At 39.5% G+C, this 27266-nt stretch overlaps 1 protein-coding gene across 8 annotated transcripts in view; it reads left to right on the top strand.

The window, feature by feature from the left end:
* TEAD3 (TEA domain transcription factor 3) overlaps positions 1–25067 on the top strand; it is a 159401-nt gene extending 134334 nt beyond the window's left edge. For all 8 annotated transcript variants that reach the window (XM_053706799.1, XM_053706800.1, XM_053706797.1 and 5 more), the window contains 8 exons: positions 1338–1481; positions 5349–5377; positions 6393–6454; positions 6576–6709; positions 6845–7018; positions 8826–8966; positions 11098–11250; positions 23985–25067. In XM_053706799.1, coding sequence (XP_053562774.1) covers positions 1338–1481; positions 5349–5377; positions 6393–6454; positions 6576–6709; positions 6845–7018; positions 8826–8966; positions 11098–11250; positions 23985–24098 — 951 coding nt within the window. In that variant the 3' untranslated portion in view covers positions 24099–25067. The remainder of the gene's footprint in view (positions 1–1337; positions 1482–5348; positions 5378–6392; positions 6455–6575; positions 6710–6844; positions 7019–8825; positions 8967–11097; positions 11251–23984) is intronic.
* Positions 25068–27266: the final 2199 nt, after the last annotated feature.

Here is a 27266-nt window from a genome sequence, read left to right as displayed (position 1 = left end):
TTGAACTGAAATGTAAAGAACAAGATGTCTCCATGATAAACAATAATACATTGCTATTTCAGTCATCATCTTTTTGGCAGTGATGCACAAGGAAGCAGGGAGCTGCTCTGATGTAGCAGTAAGTGTAGTATATCGGCGCTGTTCCATGCTTCCCTGTTACCATACTTGCTTTTGCAATAGCATTGCCAGGACCCACTGGTATCTATCATGTATAACTTAACCTCTTCACTACGACGTTTGCTTCTGCCAAAATAGTACAATTTCCAGTGGTCACATTTTGTTGTTGTCTGTCATGCCCACATCTTGCTGTTGGCATTTCAATAGCAAAACTAGATGTGCAGCTATAAATTAGTACATGTGTGCTGATTCTTTATGACTAGCATGTGTGCCCCCTCCTAAATTGTATGGATATTTAAAAAAAACGGAATCTCAAAAGTTATCCTGTTTTTGGTGATCATGTCCTGTTTTAAATATCATTAACCATAAGCCTTAGGCTGTAAGTAAATAGGGTGGTCTGTTTGGGGCATGCCATTAAAGGGACATGAAACCCACATTTTTTCTTTTATGATTCAGATAGAGAATACAGTTTTAAACCGCATTCCCGTTTACTTCTATTATCTATTTTGCTTCATTCTATAGATATCCTTTGTTGAAGAAATAGCAGTGCACATGGGTGAGCGAATCACACAAGGCATCTATGTGCAGACACCAATCAGCAGCTACTGAGCCTATTTAGATATGCTTTTAAACAACGGATATTAAGAGAATGAAATAAATTAGATAATAGAAGTACATTGGAAAGTTGCTTAAAATTGCATGCTCTTTCTAAATCACCAAAGGAAAAAAAATGTGGGTTTCATGTCCCTTTAAGGAAGGTCTTAAAAGTATCTTCTTAAAATCAAATAAATGATAGGATATCTGTGAGTTTGGACTGGAATACCAAGATACATAATGTTCCATTTGTTTATGGCAAGACTCAAGGAGAAATGTGTACACAGTTGTAGCTTAAAGCCATTTTGTTTCAACTATAAGATCACTAAATAGGAAATTCTATTCCAAAAACACATACATTAGTTAGTTCCTGGTTTCCTTCTCACCTTCTCTCTTCTCACTCTATCCTTTCACAGTTATCTGTCTGTAAACTCACTCTCTCAGCTTGTTTCACTAAAATCTGTTTGCTGCCTCCCTTTACCCATTTTCCTTTATTGTATTTCCCTATTTCTTATTTCTGTTTCCCTTTGTCTCTCTCTTTCTTGTGTTTGCATAAATTACTTTCCTTCCTCTATTACTCTATCCTTTTTTTTTTTTTTACCTATTTTTTTTTTCTCTTCTTTTAGGATCAGCTCTCTAAGGATAAAGCTCTGCAGAGTATGTCTTCAATGTCCTCCGCACAGATTGTCTCCGCTAGTGTCCTACAGAACAAGCTCAGCAATGCGCCCCCACCCCCTATTCCTCAATCGGTATTCCCCCCTTCATCACGGGTAAGCTGCTTATGATTATGTATCAACCAGCTCATTAAACTGTGTGCTTAAAGGGATATAATAAATGTGCAATCTCACTGGTAGCCCATTTACTATGGGCTAGATTTATCAAGCCCTCTTGCCCTTTTTGACTGCAGGTTCGCAGAAGCAAACCTGCAGTCATGATATATCAAGCAGCGGTCATCAGAATATGTACGGCCCTGTCCGCCATGGATTGATAAATTGAGCTCTATGTTTTCAGTTATTTTTTAGAAATAAAGTTCACATTCTGTTTTTGCCAAAGACTCAGTACTTCCTAATACTAAAATGTGTGGATTTCACAATTTCAAGTGCACTAAAAGTATTTTGTATTGGTGGGATTTGTGGGATTACATTACTTTACATTAAGTTTATAGATCAGGGTGGCAAACCTATGGCACATGTACCCAAAGTGGCAGATAACACATTTGCTTTGCTTCAGCTCTGAGTACCACTGTGTTACAGTTCATCCCAAAGGTGTTCAATGGGGTTGAGACTAGGGGGCATATTTATAAAGCTCTGTACAGAGCTTGATGCCCCGTGTTTCCGGCGAGCTTTCAGGCTCGCCAAAAACAGAAGTTATGAAGCAGCGGTCTAAAGACCGCTGCTCCATAACCTGTCGTCCTGCTCTGAGGCAGCGGAAAGACATCGCCAGAAATCAACCCGATCGAATACGATCGGGTTGATTGACACCCCCTGCTAGTGGCCGATTGGTCGCAAATCTGCAGGGGGCGGCATTCCACCAGCAGTTCACAATAACTGCTGGTGCAATGATAAATGCTGAGAGCGTATGCTGTCGGCATTTATCAATGTGCAGCGGACATGATCCGCTATATCGGATCATATCCGCTCGCACAATCATAAATATGCCCCTAGGACTCGAGTTCCTCCATGCCAAACTGGTCTAACCATGTCTTCATGGACCTCGCTTTGTGCACAGGGGGCACCGTCATGCTAGAACAGGAAGGGGCTTTCCACAAACTGTTGCCACAGTTGGAAGCACTGAACTGTCTAAAATATCTTTGTATCCTGTAGCATTAAGACGCCCCATCACTGTAACTAAGGGGCTTAGCACAAACCCTGAAAAACAGCCCCACACCATTATCCCTCAAAACTTTTACAGTATGCGCCATGCATTCAGGTAGATGGTGTTCTCCTGGCAACCGCAACAACCAGATTCTTCCATCAGACTGCGAGATAGTGAAGCATTATTCATGACTCCAGAGAACACGTATCCACTACTGCAGAGTCCAGTGGCGGCACGCTTTACATGTCTTGGTTGGTTTTGACAGAGAGAGACAGACTTTTTTAAGTGTACATATCGTATGCTTCCAAATTTTACACTTTATTCAGATTTCCATTTGAATGCAATATATCAGTTTTGATCTCTCCTGAATATAGAGATATATATTTGTTACATTTCTTGGTGTTTAACAATACGGGAGCCAGAGGTGAGAAAGTCTGACCTACTGGAATAAACTCTAAAGTATTTCTGCTGCATTGTTTTTTTGTTATCAACGTGTACAGGGAGTGCAGAATTATTAGGCAAGTTGTATTTTTGAGGATTAATTTTATTATTGAACAACAACCATGTTCTCAATGAACCCAAAAAACTCATTAATATCAAAGCTGAATAGTTTTGGAAGTAGTTTTTAGTTTGTTTTTAGTTATAGCTATTTTAGGGGGATATCTGTGTGTGCAGGTGACTATTACTGTGCATAATTATTAGGCAACTTAACAAAAAACAAATATATACCCATTTCAATTATTTATTTTTACCAGTGAAACCAATATAACATCTCAACATTCACAAATATACATTTCTGACATTCAAAAACAAAACAAAAACAAATCAGTGACCAATATAGCCACCTTTCTTTGCAAGGACACTCAAAAGCCTGCCATCCATGGATTCTGTCAGTGTTTTGATCTGTTCACCATCAACATTGCGTGCAGCAGCAACCACAGCCTCCCAGACACTGTTCAGAGAGGTGTACTGTTTTCCCTCCTTGTAAATCTCACATTTGATGATGGACCACAGGTTCTCAATGGGGTTCAGATCAGGTGAACAAGGAGGCCATGTCATTAGATTTTCTTCTTTTATACCCTTTCTTGCCAGCCACGCTGTGGAGTACTTGGACGCGTGTGATGGAGCATTGTCCTGCATGAAAATCATGTTTTTCCTGAAGGATGCAGACTTCTTCCTGTACCACTGCTTGAAGAAGGTGTCTTCCAGAAACTGGCAGTAGGACTGGGAGTTGAGCTTGACTCCATCCTCAACCCGAAAAGGCCCCACAAGCTCATCTTTGATGATACCAGCCCAAACCAGTACTCCACCTCCACCTTGCTGGCGTCTGAGTCGGACTGGAGCTCTCTGCCCTTTACCAATCCAGCCACAGGCCCATCCATCTGGCCCATCAAGACTCACTCTCATTTCATCAGTCCATAAAACCTTAGAAAAATCAGTCTTGAGATATTTCTTGGCCCAGTCTTGACGTTTCAGCTTGTGTGTCTTGTTCAGTGGTGGTCGTCTTTCAGCCTTTCTTACCTTGGCCATGTCTCTGAGTATTGCACACCTTGTGCTTTTGGGCACTCCAGTGATGTTGCAGCTCTGAAATATGGCCAAACTGGTGGCAAGTGGCATCTTGGCAGCTGCACGCTTGACTTTTCTCAGTTCATCGGCATTTATTTTGTGCCTTGGTTTTTCTACACGCTTCTTGCGACCCTGTTGACTATTTTGAATGAAACGCTTGATTGTTCGATGATCACGCTTCAGAAGCTTTGCAATTTTAAGAGTGCTGCATCCCGCTGCAAGATATCTCACTATTTTTGACTTTTCTGAGCCTGTCAAGTCCTTCTTTTGACCCATTTTGCCAAAGGAAAGGAAGTTGCCTAATAATTATGCACACCTGATATAGGGTGTTGATGTCAATAGACCACACCCCTTCTCATTACAGAGATGCACATCACCTAATATGCTTAATTGGTAGTAGGCTTTCGAGCCTATACAGCTTGGAGTAAGACAACATGCATAAAGAGGATGATGTGGTCAAAATACTCATTTGCCTAATAATTCTGCACTCCCTGTATTGCTCAGTGTTGACATAATAAATTAGATAAGAATTAGAAGCAGCCATTTTATTATCATTTCAGAATGTTTCAGATAATTATTTAAATATTATGGTTAACGCACTAAATAGCTATTTTTTTTATCACTTAATTTGCATAAACAGTTTACAGACTGTTTCTGGCATACATTTGTAAAAAAATATTTTGCCCTTGTTTTTTACTTGTTGAATTTAAGCTAAATTTTCTTCATATAACTAAAAACATCCAGGAAATGTATTTACACAAGGGGGCGCTATATACAAACAATAAAAAATGGCACAAATTAGTAATTTAGAAGTCTCTCAATACTTCAAACCTCAAACCAAATGAAGACAGCTCTTTCCCAAATCAGGCCTTGTTTCCATTGAGTTGGTAAAGTTTGGAAACTGGTGGTAACTTAAAAATTCTCCACAGACTTTAATGGAGATAAATGTTTTTATCACCAGTTTCCAAACTTTACCACCTCAATGAAAACGAGCTCTTTGCTGGGTTTTCTGCAGGAGTTGATCATTTAAAACTAGAGAAAGAGAAGGTACAATATAGTGTAATAAAAACCAAACACTGGAATACAGTAGGTATCTTCAAACTTTAGATTTACTGTCTTTGGTTGTTATCACACCATGAGGCATCTGTTCTGTCTTTTGTTTTTTGTTGTTGTGTTATTCCTTTTCCCGCATTTCAAATGATCTTATCTCAAAAACAGGCATACCTGACCCTTTCTTCCTTTTTTTTTCTTTACAGTACTGGGGGCAAGCCGGGCCATCTCAGGAGTAAGTATGTAATGGACACATTCTCACTTGAAGTATCTGCAATATATGTGCCCACAGTGTTTAGTTGCCATATTTAGTGGACTAAAAAATGTTTCCAGACAAAGCAGTTATTAAAGGGACATTAAACGCTCTCCTTTGATGTGTTCCCAATTGTCCATTTTACCTGCTGGAGTGTATTTCATTGTTTTCAAAATCTACTTTACCTTTATTTCTTATGTGAAATAGCTACTTTTGCCTGTTATAGCCCCACCTACATTGAAAATATGAGTAACAAATATTTTCTCTGTGGAAAATATATGTAAATTGAAGACAATTAATCTTCCATATGTAGCGCCAAGTTTGCCTCCAACATAGCCAGTTCAGTAAAGAAAAAACTTTATTAGTGTCTTTAAAACAAACAGTTATTAAAACAATGAGAGCAAACTATGCCAAATAGAAGGCATCTTACATATTTTACTTTCTTATTGGTGGAGCATCCTCTACAGTAGGGGCTGAAGATACAGTGGGTTTTAGTGGCTGATAGTTTAATCTAGCTTTGTGCATGAGTTATACTTCAGCTGCTATCCAGATGCAGTTTGAAACAAAAAACAATAGTCAATCAGCATCAGCAGTGCTGAGGTAATGCTTTGCCTTTGCTGTGATCTCATGAGATTTCACAGAACTTACTTAAAATGAATTGGAAAATAACATGACTGTGCCTGCACATGCCAGAGGAACACTCCCTTGCAAGTCCTGGGATAAGCATCCTGACTGGCTGCTTAAAGTCCTTTACAGGGGGGGTGAATACTTAGGAAATTTGAGGTAAAATATCTTCCTTTTTTACAAAGAGATGTTCAGGTGATATTTTCTAGTCAGCTTTTTACAGCTATGCTGCATCACTTCAACATTTTGGTATCATGTCCCTTTAATAAATTCAGGTATAGTCAGGTATTGTATTTAAGGGGGGGTATTTAAAAGGTATGGATCAGGGTCTGGTAGACATTAAAGTAACCCCATTATCTTCTCTATGTTTTAGTATCAAACCATTTGCACAGTCGGCATACCCGATGCAGTCGCCAATCCAGTCTGCGCTGGCAAGTAAGTACTTTACTGTCACAACACTTCATAATTATCACTGACATAACTTCATGAATGGAATACATAATTGGTTATTCTTTATCTCTTATTTCCCTGCTTATCCTAATTCTTTTTTCTCCAGATTATGAGCCGCTTTCCCCGCTCCCCCCTTCTGCCTCTGCAGTTCCTGTCTGGCAGGACCGTACCATAGCTTCCCCTCGTCTGCGGCTCCTTGAATACTCTGCATTTATGGAGGTGCAGAGGGATCCTGACACAGTAAGACCATTGTAGCTTGTTTACCAGTCTTCAACCTATTCTCATTTAATACATTTACATTGTGTTTCTTGCACTTTCTTCCTGTTTTTGTCCCTTCCTTTAATTTTTCTTCAATATCCTTCATTGCACCCACAGTACAGTAAACACCTCTTCGTGCACATTGGGCAGACTCATCCGTCTCCGTCAGACCCTCTTCTTGAAGCAGTCGATATCCGACAGATCTATGATAAGTTTCCGGAGAGGAAAGGAGGGCTCAAAGAACTATATGAGAGAGGTCCACAGTGCGCATTTTTCTTAGTGAAATTCTGGGTAAGGAAATACTATAAGAACAAATAACTTTGATGGTGGATGAATTGGAGATCTAAAAATAAAGTAGCACAAGTAAAACTTAAAGGGACAGTTTAATTAAAGTGCCTTTAGTTTATTTTTATATGTTTTCATATAGCTGTTTTTGCTAATTAAAAACACAACACATTGTTCTTGATAACATACCCATTCAAATGGGCTGAGTCTGCAGAACCAACTGGCCTCCTTATTGCTCTTGTTTGCACACAAATGCCTATTATACATGTGGGTGTTTTTTTTTTAAATATGAGCGTCTATACCAATTAAGAAATCAGAGTATTAATTATTCTAGAAGATGCTCGCCAGCCAGGAAATGTACATTTTCAATTTATTGTCCCTTTAAGTACCATTGTTTGATTGAATTTAATTGATCATACACTGCTACAATAGTATTAATAATAATACAAGAGCTAGGCTTGATGATATAAAGCTCTCTGTTCAGGTGAGATGATAAAATGATCCCCATCACTTAAAGACCCCTCATCAGATTCTAAAAAGGCAGATTGTGTTATACTTCTCCAAGGGGCGTTCCTTGCATTTCTGTATGTAAAGCAGAGACTTTACATATTCTTATTATGGTTTGATAGTTTCTGTGTAACTTAAACACATTGTGATCATACTTTGTATATTTATGTGTATCTTTTACAAATTACATTGTACTTTTTTTAAAAAAAATAAAACTGACAGCTTCAGTTTCCCAGACAGCTTTATTATTTTCTATGGGCTTGATAATCAAAGATTCTCTAGTTTGAAGAGAAATTATAGTGTAGCCTTCACAGGGACTGAACTCACTGAATTATATAAGAAAAGGGGCACTAATAATAATATATACAAAAAATATATTTTCTGAAATAAAGTAATATTTTTTTTAAAAAAAGGCGAGGAACCTGGAAGATCCAGGGAGATGGGAGATGCCTTCCATAAAAAGTAATGAGGCTCTCTGGGATACAGAATTTTACAACTGAGTAAATACAAAGTCCAATGTAATTTGTAAAAGATACACAGAAATATGCAATGTATGACCCTAAAGTTAAAGTAACACAGAAACTTCTAAAATATAATCAGAATTTATAAAATCACTGCTGGATCTAAAGCTAAATGTATTAAAATATAAAAGAGAGAGTGCAAATCTTAAATGTAATAAAACTGAAAGGACCCAATCTGAAGTAATATAAAATAAAAAGAACAAAGTATGTGTAACAAAACTCTCATGTCATGCAGTGCTATATTGCACAGGGCAGAGAACATTCAAGTACAGCAAACTTTATCTAGAATCTTTTGAGAGATCTTGCAGCACTGGAGGATAATTTAAGATCATCTCATCTGAGCTGAGGAAAGCATCTCTCTGGGACTTCCAGGTTCCACCTTTCCTTATAGCGTTCAGTGAGTTCAGCCCCTGTGAAGTCTGCACTATAATTTCACTCCAAGCTGGAGAATCTTTTATCATCAGGCCCCATATCTAAAGCTGTAATTAAGCAGAAGGCTCTGACCTCTAGTTTAGGCAAATAATTCCTGTTTTAATATGGTTTACTTTGAAGCCCAAAACCATCCATATCTCCCTAACTTTTGCATCATTACATGAAATAAGAGTCATCTATGCTACCTGTATTTTTCAAAGTGGATTTTGCATTTATGTTTTTCTCTCGGTTTAGCAAAGTAATCAGATTATATTCATAACCTTGTCTTTATGCGGTTTCTATTTTTCATTTTGTATGTTGCGAAAATGGAGTTAGTTACTGAACCTTGTTGTTAAACTTCTTACATCTTCTAGGCGGATCTAAACAGCCCCATACAAGATGGACCTGGAACCTTCTATGGGGTGAGCTCCCAGTACAGTAGTTCGGACAGTCTGACCATTTCAGTGTCCACCAAGGTCTGCTCATTTGGAAAGCAAGTAGTGGAGAAAGTGGAGGTGAGGCATTATGTAAAAATCACAGGAATTATAATCATCTATTTAGATAAGAATTATACACTGCAATAATAAGACTCATATGGAGCACACGTATAGAGCTTGAGGAAGAGTTGTTTGGAACAAGTATAAGACATTACAAGGAGCAGATATTAGGGGCATTATAGAGAGTGGTTACATGGAATTATACAAGGAACTGTAGGGAATAGTTATATGAAGGGGAAAAAAAAATTGCAAAAATGTGTATTTTGAATGCACTTTAAAACAAACTATTGACAACAGTATTTAAAGATAAAAATAGAAAGCAAAGACGGTAACGAACATAGATCTAAGTCACATAGGTCTCTTAAAAAAATTAAAAAATAAAATGGGTTGTGAGCGAAAACAATTGTTAATGTGATGGTTACTAAATTCATAAAATAGGGGAGGGTATGAATCACAAATAGAATTTTATTGGGATATTCCTCAGTGATTCAGTTCACTGGCGTACCTAGTCGTGGACAAGCCCAATTCACTGATTTCTTGTCAAGTTCCCATACAGTCAAAAACACACTCTCCAAGTGACGCTCACAACTCTCATATTAATAATTGCTCAAATGTAATACTCTTCGTCAGTGTCTAAACTCAGTCATTTATGTCAAATAATATATTTTCAATATAAATCATAGGTTACTGATCAAACACTCTCACAAACATGCTCATAATTAAAGGAATAGAAAAGTCAAAATTTAAATGTATATGGGTGGATTTCAAATTGAAATAGAAACAGTTTTGCAATATACTTTCATTAGCAAAAATGCTTCTAGTAAGTTATTAGTTTTTCAGCGGCATACACGCATATCATTTAAGGGCGCGTGCACCAGTATTCAAACACCATGCCTGCTGAAAGAGCTGGAAGTGGTGTGTATTTCTTCTGTGAAGACATAGTTTGTGTCATGCAAGCCACCGCTGACTCTCTGAGAAGGTGTGGTCTTTGAATACTGGTGCATAGGCCCTCACAGGATACGTGCGTATGTTGCAGAAAAACAGTAATAACTTTTTCTAGAATAATTGTTGCTAATGCTTCCATTTCACATTTAAATGCACCCAGGCACATTTCATTTTGACCAATCCACCCACTGACATCTTTCTAATTTTATGTTGCTACCAGTTCCCAACTGGAATATAATCTACCCCATGAATGGGAATTAGCATTCTTTATAAAAACAAACAACATAAGGCTGCGCTAATATAGCGAACAACGTGTTACCTGGAGTAGGGTAAAAACTTATGTGATATTTTCACAGAGCAGCTGGGATAAACCGAACATAAGGCCCGTTATAGACCCAAGGAGATGCTGCTGTTCACCAATCTGTGGGTTTCCTCTCCACGGATGAAAAAACTAAGTGCTGCAGTAGAAAAGAGGAGACAGCGCAAATCTGATTCAAGGTAGTATTTTAATAAGTAGAAATATCCACACGCTAAAATATACAACTTACAAGAGACAAAGATGAAATCAGCCACAAACGTATAATAATCATCCAAACGGTCACGGCAAACAGCTACCGGTAAGTTCCTAGACCAAACAGAGTCTCTTGAGAAAGCTGGGGTGTCACCGGCGAAACGCGTAGAGTTATTCTTGGTCGACTTGAGGATCCGTAGTTGAAGGAGGAATTCACCCTGTGACGTATACAGGTGGTTACAAGCCGGGAACTTTTGAAACTCTGTTTGGTCTAGGAACTTACCGGCAGCTGTTTGCCGTGAACGTTTGGATGATTATTCTATACGTTTGGGGAAGATTTCATCTTTGTCTCTTGTAAGTTGTACATTTTAGCGCGTGGATATTTCTACTTATTAAAATACTACCTTGAATCGGATTTGCGCCGTCTCCTCTTTTCTACTGCAGTGGATTCTTTATGCATATGCCAACTAGGCATGTGACTAAGAGGACAACATTTCCATTGGCAACTTGAGGTTACTTAATGTTCAACACCAGACTTTGCTTCAATATCTCATTATGTGAGGCAGAAAAGTTTTAAACTACTATTAATTAAAGAAAAATAATAAATGTATCATTGTAGGGAGAGGCAAAACTTCAGATGAAACCTTAATACATCCCTGGATAACAGTATATACTACTCTTTATCATTTACAGACAGAATATGCTCGTCTTGAGAATGGACGTTTTGTGTATCGAATTCACAGGTCTCCAATGTGTGAATATATGATCAACTTCATCCACAAATTGAAACACCTCCCGGAGAAATATATGATGAACAGCGTGTTGGAAAATTTCACCATATTGCAGGTGTGTAACTTTATTAAAGCTCATAGACAATGACAGAGCTACTTACCTGCCTATTTATATATTATGACACACCTGCACACAATTACACACATCTACAGGAACTGATATACAACTTCACAGTATATATATATATATATATATATATATATATATATATACTGTGTGTGTGTGTGTGTGTATATATATATATATCTACAGGTCAGCATTTTCTATGAAGCTGTATACAATAAAGGGACACTGAACCCAAATTTTTTTCTTTTGTGACTCAGATAGAGAATGCAATTTTAAGCAACTTTCTAATTTACTCCTATTATCAATTTTTCTTCGGTCTCTTGCTATCTTTATTTGAAAAAGAAGGCATCTAAGCAAAGGAGCCAGCCGATTTTTGGTTCAGACCCTGGACAGCACTTGTTTATTGGTGGGTGAATTTATCCACCAATCAGCAAGAACAACTCAGGTTGTTCACCAAAAATGGGCCGGCATCTAAACTTACATTCTTGCTTTTCAAATAAAGATTCCAAGAGAATGAAGAAAATTGATAATAGGAGTAAATTAGAAAGTTGCTTAAAATTGCATGCTCTGAGTCATGAAAGAAAAAAATTGGGTTCAGTGTCCCTTTAAAAGGGATATGAGAAGCTAAGTGAAACCTTAATGATTCAGATAGAGCATGTAATTTTAAACAACTTTTCCATTTGCTTCTATTATCAAATTGACCTTGTTCTTTTGGTTTGCTTTGTTGAAGAATATACTATAGGCATTCTCAGTGCAAGTATTTTGAGTATAATAAACAAACAGTGCTGCCCTCTGGTGCTCAATGATATATAACAATAGGCTGATTATCACAATTTCGCCAGGCCAGACGAGAAAAAACACTCGCAGGGGCTTCTCTCTCTGAATTCTCTTTAATAATGGGGTTGCACCTGAGAGTTGCACCAAGGGGGGGTGCATTTTAAAGTGAAGGTACCAGTGGGGGGGGGGGGGGACCTTAAAATAATTAAAGCCTGTAGACAATACAAATTAGATTACTTTTTTTTTTTCAGCGCATATTCTCTAACAATTACGCCTGAATGTTTTTTTCTATTATACTTTGCATATTTTTACATAATCTCGCACAATCTCGTTTGTGAGAAAAAACAGTGAGTCCTGCAGGGTGAAAATGTTTAGTGAATGTGCCAGACCTGATGGGAAAAATTTCAGCTCCGCCCATGGAACGCCCCTGTTCAGCCCACTAGCAGAGGCAGAGAAACTAATCTTACAATAAGGAAAATAATAAGCTTTGCATTTTGTATTTTTAAATACAAATTTCACCCTTTTTTGCATGTTTCTACTATGCAAATTAAATTGTTTTTTTCCTGCGCAATTTAAATAGGGATTTTATTTTTTTCATAAAAATACAATATATTGCAGAAAATTTTAATACAATTTTTTACTGTATATTTTTATTTCAATACTTAATTTATTGGTTTTATACCATTTTTAAATTACGATTTCTATTGTTATTCATGCATCGCCTTTACATTCTTAAATGTAGGGAAGTCACCTTTGGCGCGACACTGTTCTCAAAATAAAAATTGACTTTAGAGAATTGCAACAAAGTACTGTCGAGATTTCCATTGTTACAAACTTATTCAAAATCAATTTAAACAGCTTTAACTTAAAGGGGTATAAAACCCAAAAAGTTTTCTTTCATGATTCAGATAAAACATACAATTTTAAACAACTTTCCAATTTACTTCTATTATCATTTTTGTTTTGTTTTCTTATTATACTTTTTTGAAAAGCATGAAGGTAAGTTCAGGAGCGTGCACGTGTCTGCAGGACTATATGACAGCAGTTTTTCTACAATGTTATCCATTAGCAAGAGCACTAGATAGCAGCGCTATTTCCTGTCATGTTGTTCTTCAGACATGTGCACGTTACCTATCTAGATATTTCTTCAACAAAGAATAACAAAGAAGAACGAAGCTAATTTGATAATAGAAGTAAATTGGAAACTTTTTTTAATAGAGTATTACTCTATCTGAATCATGAAAGAAAATTTTCTGGTGTTTCATGTCCCTATTAAAATACATTGTGGAGGTGTGTCCTTGTCTACTAATAGAGTAATCTGTCCTTGGAAATAATTTCCTACCTTAAAGTGAATGTAAATTTTGATGCTAAAGTGCCCGTTTTTAAAAAATTTGATTAAAAACAGGGGCACTTTAATTCATCAAAATTTACATTTCACTCCTGTTGTGAAAAAAAAAACTTACCTTTTAAACTTGACAGCAGCTCCAGCTTCCTCCGGTCGTCACAAGCCATTTCTGATGTCAGAAATGATGGATAGGTCATCCTCCAATCACAGCTTCCCCCCGGGGGAATCAGTGTCTGATTCAACACTGTTATTGGATGAAGCCGGATTCCTCATTTTAGACCCAGGAAGAGGCTTTGCGACGGCTGGAGGAAGCTGGAGCTGCTGTGAAGATTAAAAGGTAAGTTTTTTTTTTCACAGCAGGAGTGAAATGTAAATTTTGATGAATTAAAGTGCCCCTGTTTTTAATCGAATTTTTAAAAACCGGCACTTTAGCATCAAAATTGACATTCACTTTAACTTAAAGGGACATGAAACCCAAATGTTTTCATTCATGATTCAGATAGAGCATACAATTTTAAACAACTTTCCAATTTACTTCTATCATTTAATTTTCTTTCTTCTCTTGTTATTATTTGCTGAAAGGTTTATCTAGGCAAGCTCAGTAGCAGCAGAGAACCTAGGTTCTAGCTGTTGATTGGTGGCTGCATATATATTTATATATATATATATATATATATATATATATATATATATATACACAGGTATCGATTGTGATTGGCTCACCAATTTGTTCAGTTAGAAATCATTAGTGCATTGCTGCTCCTTCAACAAATTATACAAAGAGAATTAAAGAAATTAGATAAAAGAAATAAATTAGAAAGTTGTTTAAAATGTTATTCTCTATCTGAATCATGAAAGAAAAAATTTGGGTTTCATGTTCCTTTAACATATTCCACCCAAAAAAAATGAACAGAGTTAAAAGGACATGAAACCCAACAGTTTTCTTTAAAGGGTTAGAAATTGTTACAAATTGTATATAAATAAAATACCTTTCTTTTTTAAGACACAATGAGTCCACGGATTTCATCCTTACTTGTGGGATAGTCAACTCCTGGTCAGCAGGTGGAGGCAAATAGCACCACATCAGAGCTGCTATATATAGCTCCTCCCTTCAGTCCCAGTCCAGTCATTCTCTTTGCCTACGTTAGTGATAGGAAGAGGTAAAGTGAGGTGTTAGATTAGATTCTTCTATCAAGAGTTTATTATTTTTAAAGTAGTGGCAGAGAGTGCTACTTTGTTCTAGGGTGTAGCCGTAGTCCATATCAATCTCTACAGTAGAGCTTTTGGTGGCTTTAGAGCAATGGGAACTTGTGGGACATAATTCTCACTGCGCCTCCCATATATTTGCTGCCCTGTATGCCTTAGTCTGAGGTGATGGATTACTCAGCATGCCTTTTTTTTATCAACGGGTCAATAGGAGGGAGAGGACCTCTTAAACCTGTGATCTGCCTAGCTGTCAGACAAAAAATGAGGTAAGTGTTGACTTTCTTTCTGGGGGGTGACAGTAATCTCAGAAAAAGGTTAGACACTTTAACTTCAATTTTAAAAATTCCTCATTAAATTGGGTGTTAATTCTCCTAGAAGTTTTAGGGGACACCTTGGACAGTTGAACACATGGGGCTGTATGTGATTCATTGGCTCTCCTCCGGTTTATTAATAGCCGACCGGGTAATTGCTAATAAGATGACGGGCTCAATATGAGAGTGGTCTAGGACTGACAGCTTCCCAATACATGGAGTCCAACAGTGTAGTTGTGACTAAGAATGTTAGCATAATGTGCATTGCACGTTGATTCAGGCTAGTATTGCAGGCTCAGCGTGACAGTCGTGTGGTTTGTGACTAGAGCGGTCTGTTGTTGGTCTCCCGGCGCTTTCGTTTGTAAGATAATAATGGCGACCGGGAGATGGTGTTTGGTAACGCCCACGATGGGCGGAGTTTTTCGTGTGTTGCGCGAAATGTGTTGCGCACCACTCTGCCTAATCTTCCGTTATCGGAAGGAACAGTAACTTTAATACCAGACAGTACTACAAATCCGGATTGTTTGCGGAGCAGATGGGTTGGCTGAGACCTCAGTTAGGTTTACTGAAGCGTAGAGTTGCAATATCGTGTATTTTATCAGACACGTTTACATTAGAGCCTAAGTACAGGAAACATTTCTAACACTTCGGGAGTTACGCAGGAATGATTGTTTAAATGCTTGTGCTTCAAACTGCACTATGATAAGTTCAGGAAGGCTGTCTAACACTTCAGCGGGGTCAAGCTGATGTATGGACAGAGTTTAACAGTACTGATGATGTTTGTCATACATGTTTAGCTATGTCTGCCCTTGTAATAATAAAGATGAGTTACTCTTTAACATTACAGGAGAATATCACATGCTATATGTTAGTTTTTACTAGCAACTGGTTATGTCTTTATTTATTTACTCTGCCATATGTGAAGCAGATTACTTAAAGACGTATGCATTATTTTTCCTATCACACATGCAGTGCCCTGCGGTTCCATTATAATTCCATCTGGACTTGCTGCACTAGAAATGTTGTGGCAAGGTCTAGGAACAGTAATGTTGGCTGCTTGTTTACCTTGCCTCTGCACACAGAAATAGGTTACTTTTTTGTGTGTTAATTTTTATTACTAAATTTTCATTTTTTTTCTGAACCTACTCCATTTAGGGAGTTTGCTATTTAGGAGCATATTAACTTTTTCTCCTATAGGCCACAACATTTTTATATTCCACATGCAGTATTCTGCGATTCCTCTCACACTCCTCCCGGACTTGCTCTGCATTATGTGTTTTTTTCCCCACGTGGTAGAGAACATTACTTGAGGAATTATTTTCTCTTGTTAAGTGTAGTCAGTCCACGGGTCATCCATTACTTATGGGATTATATCTCTTCCCCAACAGGAAGTTGCAAGAGGATCACCCAAGCAGAGCTGCTATATAGCTCCTCCCCTCACATGTCATACCCAGTCATTCTCTTGCAACCTAACTAAAGATAGGTCGTTGTGAGAGGTCTGTGGTGTTTTTAAACTTAGTTTATTTCTTCAATCAAAAGTTTGTTATTTTAAATGGCACCGGAGTGTGCTGTTTGTTTCTCAGGCAGCATTAGAAGAAGAATCTGCCTGCGTTTTCTATGATCTTAGCAGACGTAACTAAGATCCACTGGCTGTTCTCGCACATTCTGAGGAGTGAGGTAACTTCAGAAAAGGGGAATAGCATGCAGGGCCCCCCTGCAAACGAGGTATGTGCAGTAAATTATTTTTCTAAGCAATGGAATTGACTGAGAAATTACTGCTGATACCAATGTAATGTAAGTTCAGCCTTAAATGCAGTGGTAGCGACTGGTATTAGGCTGATGAGTGTGTGTACACTGAAGTATTTTTCTAGGGAATGGAATTTGACTCAGAAAATACTATTAATACTGAAGTAATGTATGAGCCTTAACTGCAGTAAAAGCGACTGGTAGCAGGCTTATTAATAACACTTCATAACTTTTAAAATGTATGTTCAAAACGTTTACTGGCATGTTAATCGTTTTTTGTGAGGTACTTGGTGATAAAACTTATTGGGGCATGATTTTTACCACATGGCTAACTTTTGTTTCTGCATAGAAACAGTTAACTGAGCTTCCCCACTGTTGTAATATGAGTGGGAGGGGCCTATTTTAGCGCTTTTTTGCGCAGTAAAAATTCAGTCACAATCTTCCTACTTCATCCTCCATGATCCAGGACGTCTCTAGAGAGCTCAGGGGTCTTCAAAATTCATTTTGAGGGAGGTAATCAGTCACAGCAGACCTGTGACAGTGTGTTTGACTGTGATAAAAACGTTAATTATTAAATTGTTATCCGTTTTTGGGTATTAAGGGGTTAATCATCCATTTGCTGGTGGGTGCAATCCTTTGCTAACTTAATACATTTACTGTGAAATTTTGGTTGCTATAACTAATTTGGTTCATTGTTATTTCAACTGTGACAGCTTTTTGTGCTTCTTAAAGGCACAGTAGCGTTTTTTGTATTGCTTGTAAATTTATTTGACAAGTATTTTCCAAGCGTGCTAGTCTCATTGCTAGTCTGTTTAAACATGTCTGACACAGATGAATCTGTTTGTTCACTATGTATGAAGGCCAATGTGGAGCCCCATAGAAAGTTGTGTACTCAATGCATTGATGTAACTTTAAATAAAAGTCAGTCTTTACATGTAAAGAAATTATCACCAGACAACGAGGGGGAAGTTATGCCGACTAACTCTCCTCACGTGTCAGTACCTTCGCCTCCCGCTCAGGAGGTGCGTGATTTTGTGGCGCCAAGTACATCAGGGAGGCCCTTACAAATCACTTTGCAAGACATGGCTACTGTTATGACAGAAGTATTATCTAAATTGCCAGAATTAAGAGGCAAGCGTGATAGCTCTGGGTTAAGGACAGAGCGCGCTGATGATGTGAGAGCCATGTCCGATACTGCGTCACAATTTGCAGAACATGAAGACGGAGAGCTTCATTCTGTGGGTGACGGATCTGATCCAGGGAGACTGGATTCAGAGATTTCTAATTTTAAATTTAAGCTTGAGAACCTCCGCATATTGCTAGGGGAGGTATTAGCGGCTCTGAATGATTGTAACACGGTTGCAATTCCAGAAAAATTATGTAGGTTGGATAGATACTATGCGGTACCGGTGTGTACTGACGTATTTCCTATACCTAAAAGGCTTACAGAAATTATTAGCAAGGAGTGGGATAGACCCGGTGTGCCTTTTTCCCCTCCTCCCATATTTAGGAAAATGTTTCCTATAGACGCCACCACACGAGACTTATGGCAGACGGTCCCTAAGGTGGAGGGAGCAGTTTCTACTTTAGCTAAGCGTACCACTATCCCGGTGGAGGATAGTTGTGCCTTTTCAGATCCAATGGATAAAAAATTAGAAGGTTACCTTAAGAAAATGTTTGTTCAACAAGGTTTTATCTTACAGCCCCTTGTATGCATTACGCCTGTCACTGCTGCGGCGGCATTCTGGTTTGAGTCTCTGGAAGAGGCCATTCGCACAGCTCCATTGGATGAAATTATGAACAAGCTTACAGCACTTAAGCTAGCTAACGCATTTGTTTCTGATGCCGTCGTACATTTAACCAAACTTACGGCTAAGAACTCCGGATTCGCCATCCAAGCTCGCAGAGCGCTATGGCTTAAATCCTGGTCAGCTGACATGACTTCTAAATCTAAATTGCTTAATATTCCTTTCAAAGGGCAGACCTTATTCGGGCCCGGCTTGAAAGAAATTATCGCTGACATTACGGGAGGTAAGGGCCATGCTCTGCCTCAGGACAGGGCCAAATCAAAGGCCAAACAGTCTAATTTTCGTGCATTTCGTAACCTCAAGGCAGGAGCAGCATCAACTTCCTCCGCTCCAAAACAGGAAGGAGCTGTTGCTCGTTACAGACAGGGCTGGAAAACTAACCAGTCCTGGAACAAGGGCAAGCAGGCCAGAAAACCTGCTGCTGCCCCTAAGACAGCATGAAGAGAGGGCCCCCTATCTGGAAACGGATCTAGTGGGGGGCAGACTTTCTCTCTTCGCCCAGGCTTGGGCAAGAGATGTCCAGGATCCCTGGGCGTTGGAGATCATATCTCAGGGATATCTTCTGGATTTCAAAGCTTCTCCTCCACAAGGGAGATTTCATCTTTCAAGGTTATCAGCAAACCAAATAAAGAAAGAGGCGTTTCTACGCTGTGTACAAGACCTCTTACTAATGGGGGTGATCCACCCAGTTCCGCGGACGGAACACGGGCAAGGATTCTATTCAAATCTGTTTGTGGTTCCCAAGAAAGAGGGAACCTTCAGACCAATCTTGGACTTAAAAATCCTAAACAAATTCCTAAGAGTTCCATCATTCAAAATGGAAACTATTCGAACCATCCTACCCATGATCCAAGAGGGTCAGTACATGACCACTGTGGACTTAAAGGATGCCTACCTTCACATACCGATTCACAAGGATCATTATCGGTACCTAAGATTTGCCTTCTTAGACAGGCATTACCAGTTTGTAGCTCTTCCCTTCGGGTTAGCTACGGCTCCAAGAATCTTTACAAAGGTTCTGGGCTCACTTCTGGCGGTACTGAGACCGTGAGGCATAGCGGTGGCTCCATACCTAGACGACATTCTGATACAAGCGTCAAGTTTTCAAACTGCCAAGTCTCATGCAGAGATAGTTCTGGCATTTCTGAGGTCGCATGGGTGGAAGGTGAACGTGGAAAAGAGTTCTCTATTACCACTCACAAGGGTTCCCTTCCTAGGGACTCTTATAGATTCTGTAGAGATGAAAATTTACCTGATGGAGGCCAGGTTATCAAAACTTCTAAATGCTTGCCGTGCCCTTCATTCCATTCCACACCCGTCAGTAGCTCAGTGCATGGAAGTAATCGGCTTAATGGTAGCGGCAATGGACATAGTACCATTTGCGTGCCTGCATCTCAGACTGCTGCAATTGTGCATGCTAAGTCAGTGGAATGGGGATTACTCAGATTTGTCCCCTCTACTAAATCTGGATCAAGAGACCAGAGATTCTCTTCTATGGTGGCTTTCTCGGCCCCACCTGTCCAAGGGGATGACCTTTCGCAGGCCAAATTGGACGATTGTAACAACAGACGCCAGCCTTCTAGGTTGGGGCGCAGTCTGGAATTCCCTGAAGGCTCAGGGATCATGGACTCAGGAGGAGAAACTCCTCCCAATAAATATTCTGGAGTTAAGAGCAATATTCAATGCTCTTATAGCTTGGCCTCAGTTAGCAACTCTGAGGTTCATCAGATTTCAGTCGGACAACATCACGACTGTGGCTTACATCAATCATCAAGGGGGAACCAGGAGTTCCCTAGCGATGTTGGAAGTCTCAAAGATAATTCGCTGGGCAGAGTCTCACTCTTGCCACCTGTCAGCGATCTACATCCCAGGCGTGGAGAACTGGGAGGCGGATTTTCTAAGTCGCCAGACTTTTCATCCGGGGGAGTGGGAACTTCATCTGGAGGTCTTCGCTCAACTGATTCATCGTTGGGGCAAACCAGATCTGGATCTCATGGCGTCTCGCCAGAACGCCAAGCTTCCTTGTTACGGATCCAGGTCCAGGGACCCGGGAGCGGTGCTGATAGATGCTCTGACAGCCCCTTGGGTCTTCAACATGGCTTATGTGTTTCCACCATTTCCGATGCTTCCTCGGCTGATTGCCAAGATCAAACAGGAGAGAGCATCGGTGATTCTGATAGCGCCTGCGTGGCCACGCAGGACCTGGTATGCAGACCTAGTGGACATGTCGTCCTGTCCACCATGGTCTTTGCCTCTGAGGCAGGACCTTCTAATTCAGGGTCCTTTCAACCATCCAAATCTAATTTCTCTGAGGCTGACTGCATGGAGATTGAACGCTTGATTCTATCAAAGCGTGGCTTCTCGGAGTCGGTTATTGATACCTTAATACAGGCTAGGAAACCTGTTACCAGAAGAATTTACCATAAGATATGGCGTAAATATTTATATTGGTGCGAATCCAAGAGTTACTCATGGAGTAAGGTTAGGATTCCTAGGATATTGTCTTTTCTACAAGAGGGTTTAGAAAAGGGCTTATCCGCTAGTTCATTAAAGGGACAGATTTCTGCTCTGTCTATTCTTCTACACAAGCGTCTGGCAGAAATTCCAGACGTTCAGGCTTTTTGTCAGGCTTTGGCTAGGATTAAGCCTGTGTTTAAGACTGTTGCTCCACCGTGGAGCTTAAACTTAGTTCTTAACGTTCTGCAAGGCGTTCCATTTGAACCCCTTCATTCCATTGATATCAAGCTGTTATCTTGGAAAGTTCTGTTTTTGATGGCTATTTCCTCGGCTCGAAGAGTCTCTGAGTTATCTGCCTTACATTGTGATTCTCCTTATCTGATTTTTCGTTCAGACAAGGTAGTTCTGCGTACTAAACCTGGGTTCTTACCTAAGGTAGTTTCTAACAGGAATATCAATCAAGAGATTGTTGTTCCATCATTGTGTCCTAACCCTTCTTCAAAGAAGGAACGACTTTTGCATAATCTGGACGTAGTCCGTGCCCTGAAGTTCTATTTGCAGGCAACTAAAGATTTTCGTCAAACTTCTTCCCTGTTTGTCGTTTACTCTGGACAGAGGAGAGGTCAAAAGGCTTTGGCTACCTCTCTCTCCTTTTGGCTTCGTAGCATAATACGTTTAGCCTATGAGACTGCTGGACAGCAGCCTCCTGAAAGAATTACAGCTCATTCTACTAGAGCTGTGGCTTCCACCTGGGCCTTTAAAAATGAGGCTTCTGTTGAACAGATTTGCAAGGCTGAGACTTGGTCTTCACTTCACACTTTTTCAAAATTTTACAAATTTGACACTTTTGCTTCTTCGGAGGCTATTTTTGGGAGAAAGGTACTTCAGGCAGTGGTTCCCTCCGTTTAAAAGTTCCTGCCTTGTCCCTCCCTTCATCCGTGTACTTTAGCTTTGGTATTGGTATCCCATAAGTAATGGATGACCCGTGGACTGACTACACTTAACAAGAGAAAACATAATTTATGCTTACCTGATAAATTTATTTCTCTTGTAGTGTAGTCAGTCCACGGCCCGCCCTGTCTTTTAAGGCAGATCAAAATTTTAATTAAACTCCAGTCACCACTGCACCCTATGGTTTCTCCTTTCTCGTCTTGTTTCGGTCGAATGACTGGATATGACATGTGAGGGGAGGAGCTATATAGCAGCTCTGCTTGGGTGATCCTCTTGCAACTTCCTGTTGGGGAAGAGATATAATCCCATAAGTAATGGATGACCCGTGGACTGACTACACTACAAGAGAAATAAATTTATCAGGTAAGCATAAATTATGTTTTCAATCATCTAAGGTGATTGATCAGTGGTTGCTATTCTGACTGTTCTTCCCTGTTACCTGAAAGAGGAAGATACTTCGGGTTATCTGAGAGAGTATTCTCTGGCTCAGATGAATAATACTGTTGAAATTCAGGGTATGCTGCAGTTTTCTCCCAGACGTCCCAAACTTTAATGTCTGCTCAAGCAGTGCCCTGTACTTCTACTCTAGCGCTGCTGGAGTTACCTTAAAAGACATAGCTGAGCTCATGTCTTCTACAATTTCTGATGCGTTGTCTGCTTTCCCAATGCTGCAAGGCAAGCGTAAGGGGAAAGCCTAACAGCCTGTAACAAGTGAGGTTTCTGATGCAATGGTGGCAATCTCAATAGTACCCTCCCTAGGACCTGAGGAGAGGAGGGTATTGAGGTTCCATCTGAAGGCCAAATTTCAGATTCAGAAAGTTCATTGCCTCTGACTGACACGGAGGTTGTAACTTTTAGGTTCAAGCTAGAACAACTCCGCCTGTTGCTCAGGGAGGTTTTGATTATTTTATACGACTGTGACTCCACAGTAGTGGTTTCCCCTGCGAAGTCTAGTTGATTGAACAAATATTTCTAAGTCCTTTCTTACTCAGACGTAATTCCTGTGCCAAAGCAAGCTTCAGAGATCGTTATTAAGGAATGGGAGAGACCAGGCATTCCATTTTCTCCCTCTCCTATTTTTAAGAAAATGTTTTCTCATAAGTGACTCATTTAAGGAGGCTTGGCAAACAGTTCCTAAAGTGGAAGGGGTCTTTTCCACCTTAGCCAAGGGAGCTACTATCCCTTAGAGGATAGTTGTGCTTTCAAAGTCTCTATGGATAAGACATTAGAGGGGTCGATAAGTGGACTGAAGGGCTAGATAAGAAAGAAAGGTATGAGCCATAATCACAAGCTTAAAGGGACACTAAACCCAAAACTGTTCTTTCATGATACAGATAGAGAATACAATCTTAAACAACATTCCAATTTACTTCTATTATCTATTTTTTTTCATTTTTAGATATCCTTTGTTAAAGAAATAGCAATGCATATGGGTGAGCCAATCGCACAAGGCATTTATGCGCAGCCACCAATCAGCAGCTACTGAGCCTATCTAGATATGCTTTTCAGCAAAGAATATCAAGAGAATGAAACAAATTAGATAATAGAAGTAAATTAGAAAGTTGTTTAAAATTGCACACTCTTTCTAATTAATGAAAGAAAAAATTTGGGTTTCATGTCCCTTTTATCCTTCATTCTATACCTGGTGACATTCAAGTTATTAAAGGGACAATCAAGTCAAAATAAACTTTTAGGATTCAGAAAGAGCATGCAGTTTTAAGACATTTACTTCCATTATTAAATTTTGCACAGTTTTTTTATATGCACACTTTCTGGGGAACAAGCTCCTACTGAGCATGTGCACAAGCTCACAGATTATACATATACTAGTCTTTGATTGGCTGATGTCTGTCACATGGTACAGAGGGCTCTGAAAGTGGAGAGAAAATAAATTTGCCAGAAAAAAAAAATCTACTCATTTATGGTTTGTTATTGCATTGTCTTTTTATTATGTACTCGTTAATTATGCATTTCTACTGCCTTTAGTGGTCCTTTAAATACGTTTTGGAAGAATTAGATTACACAGCAATACATCTCTTTCTTTCTTTCGTCCCTTGTTTATCCTACTCTGCTTTTTCTCTTGGATACTCTCAACTAAATATGTCCTTTTTTTCCACCCAGGTTGTCACCAACAGAGACACTCAGGATACATTGCTATGCATTGCCTTTGTTTTTGAGGTGTCCACGAGTGAGCACGGAGCCCAGCACCACGTCTACAAACTAGTGAAGGACTGAGAATGTCATTTTTACGGGGATACGGGATTGATTACAAACCCAGAAGGCATTCTTACCGCACTGTGCAATGGACATGTGTCGGGGCAAATGTGGAGCAAGGGCAGGGACTGGCAATAAGAGTGACAAAAATACTGTCGTACACAAACAGTTCTGTGCTGCTGGCATTATGCCAGTTCGGAGGGAGAGGCTGGGGGGTGGTATAGACAATTGTGGCTTGCAGGGAGGCAAACACGATACTTGAGTGGCACTTATAGTTTTACTACAAAAACATAAGGTTAAAGCTAAAGTAACATATACAAAGAGAGAAGCATACGCAAGTGGTACGTCTAGGAGAGACAGCAAATTGGAGATTTTTAGACATTCAGAATGTGACAGTGGAAAAAAAAAGCACTTTAAAACTGCCAGAAAGGGGCACAAAGAGGGTAAGAGGTACAGACAGGAAGTGATGTGGCAAAAGGACAGGAAACGTAGGCACGAAAGCATCTGATGGATCAAAGATAGTTCTCAACCATGGATTACACTGGTTGATTGGCTATTATTGTATATGGTCGGGGATAACGAGGGCAATAATAGGAGGTAAAAGTAAGTTATTGGGAACAGTTCTAAGCAACAACAACTAAGTGAGCTACCAACACACCCTGAAGATATTTTTGCTTTTCCTAAAACTCTCCCTGCCCTGTTCAACTGGGGGTTCACTTGAAATGTTTATATTTTTGTTTTTTTGTGTTTTAAAATTTTACCATGTACTTTTATTTTTCTTTTGGAAGTGGTGGTGAAGGTGGTGAAAGAAATCCTCCCTTCTCTTTCTCTCCCTTCTCACAATTCTTCTTTTATATCCTGTCTACCATATAATGTATGATATGTGTGTTCCTTGTAACCCACCCTGGATCATACATGTGTATGTGTTTACGTGTCAAATTTCCAGTGGGGAGAGGGGACGCTGGAGACATTAAACTTATTTTACGCCGACCTGACTTACTTGTGTCATTGCATATAGACACCAGACATCTCACAAGTCCAATAAACGCAGAGGCAGACTGGCACAGGCTAGAGCAGGGTCAGCAACTTTTAATAAAGACCGTGCTGAAGTCATGATATGAAGAGTCCCTGACGTGCCAGTCTCATTTTTTAATCAGGTTTGATAATTATATAAAGAAATAATGTTATTACTAATAATAAACAATGCACTAATATCACTGTCTCTGCCAGCTACAGATCAAGTTCTAGCCCTGCAGCCCCTCTGTTGAACACATACAAACTCTTGGTCCTACCGCACCTCTGTTAGCCACATATTCACATAAGAGCAATCCCAATATCAGCAACATATCTACTCCAGTTCTAACCCCTAGACCTGCAGCCCCTCTATCAACAACATACCTACTTCAGATCTGACCCCTAGCCCTGCAGCTCCTATGTTAACTATATACCTACTTCAGATCTGACCCCCTAGCCCTGCAGCTCCTATGTTAGCTATATACCTACTTCAGATCTGACCCCCTAGACATGCAGCTCCTATGTTAGCTATATACCTACTTCAGATCTGACCCCTAGCCCTGCAGCTCCTATGTTAGCTATATACGTACTTCAGATATGACCCCCTAGACATGCAGCTCCTATGTTATCTATATACCTACTTCAGGTCTGACCCCTAGACATGCAGCCACTGCTAGCTATATACATACAGAGAGAAGTGCACTCACAGAAACAAACAACTGGCTCAATACAATTGTTAGCCTGTTCTATGGCGATTTACCACCTGGGTGCAGCTTCTTTTAGCCCAGTAATGCTTTTCACAGAGTAGAACTTTCCTGTAGTATATCAGTCTGATCCCGCCTATTACGGTCAGTCCAGCACCGAAATACCAGGCAATTCCTCTCTGTACAAGGAACACAGCAACCCCAGACGATCGTTTCGGCCTTCATAGCTATATGCCTACTTCAGATCTGACCCCTAGACATGCAGCTCCTATGTTAGCTATATACCTATTTCAGATCTGACCCCTAGACATGCAGCCACTGCTAGCTATATGCCTACTTCAGATCTGACCCCTAGACATGCAGCTCCTATGTTAGCTATATACCTACTTCAGATCTGACCCCTAGACATGCAGCTCCTATGTTAGCTATATACCTACTTGAGATCTGACCCCTAGACATGCAGCCACTGCTAGCTATATACCTACTTGAGATCTGACCCCTAGACATGCAGCCACTGCTAGCTATATACCTACTTGAGATCTGACCCCTAGACATGCAGCCACTGCTAGCTATATGCCTACTTCAGATCTGATCCCTAGACATGCAGCCACTGCTAGCTATATGCCTACTTCAGATCTGACCCCTAGCTGTGCTGTGTCCCTCTGTTAGCTATATACCGTCTTCATATCAGACCCCTAACCCTCCATATATACCTACTTCACATCAGACCTCCAGCCCTTGTTGGCTATATACTAACTTCATATCAGAACCCTAGCCCACTAGCTCATCTGTTAGCTATATACCTACTTCACATCCGATCCCTAGCCCTGCAGCCCTTCTGTTAGCTATATACCTTCTTCACATCAGACCCCTAACCTTCCATATATATCTACTTCACATCAGACTTCCAGCCCTTCTTGTTACCTATATACTTACTTCACATCAGATCCCTAGCCTTGCTGTCCCTCTGTTGGCTATATACCTTCTTCACAACATACCTTTTTTGTGCACTTTCTTTTATTTCCTGTTTTATATCTGTCTCTAATTGTTCTCAGCAGAAGAGATAGATAAGGGGAAAACCTAGGTTCCAACATGGCACACCCATTACTTTATAGAAACTAAATTACCATACAGAAACAAAACCTATACATTTTATATATATATATATAATATATATATTTTAATAGTTTTTATTGTTTTTAAACATTATACAGAATGCAAGTTGTACATAGCCAAACTAACAAATATGGAAATTTGTACAAAGTAAAAAAATATTTGTAGTTGTAAATAACTTAATTGGGTGCATAGGGTAAAGTAGGATGGTTATATAGTCTTTCATTATTAAAGTTGGTGGTAATGACTCAATAAAGATACCTTATTATTATTATCATTTATTTGTATAGCACCAAAAATCCGTAGTGCTGGGTACAATGATAGGGGAAAACAATGACAAGGATTTGTGATAAAATAC

The sequence above is a fragment of the Bombina bombina genome, chromosome 3, assembly GCF_027579735.1.
Source record: "Bombina bombina isolate aBomBom1 chromosome 3, aBomBom1.pri, whole genome shotgun sequence".
In the NCBI taxonomy this organism is placed as follows: domain Eukaryota; kingdom Metazoa; phylum Chordata; class Amphibia; order Anura; family Bombinatoridae; genus Bombina; species Bombina bombina.
Note: the sequence above shows the minus strand (reverse complement) of the source record. Positions and strands in the feature narration are given on the sequence as shown.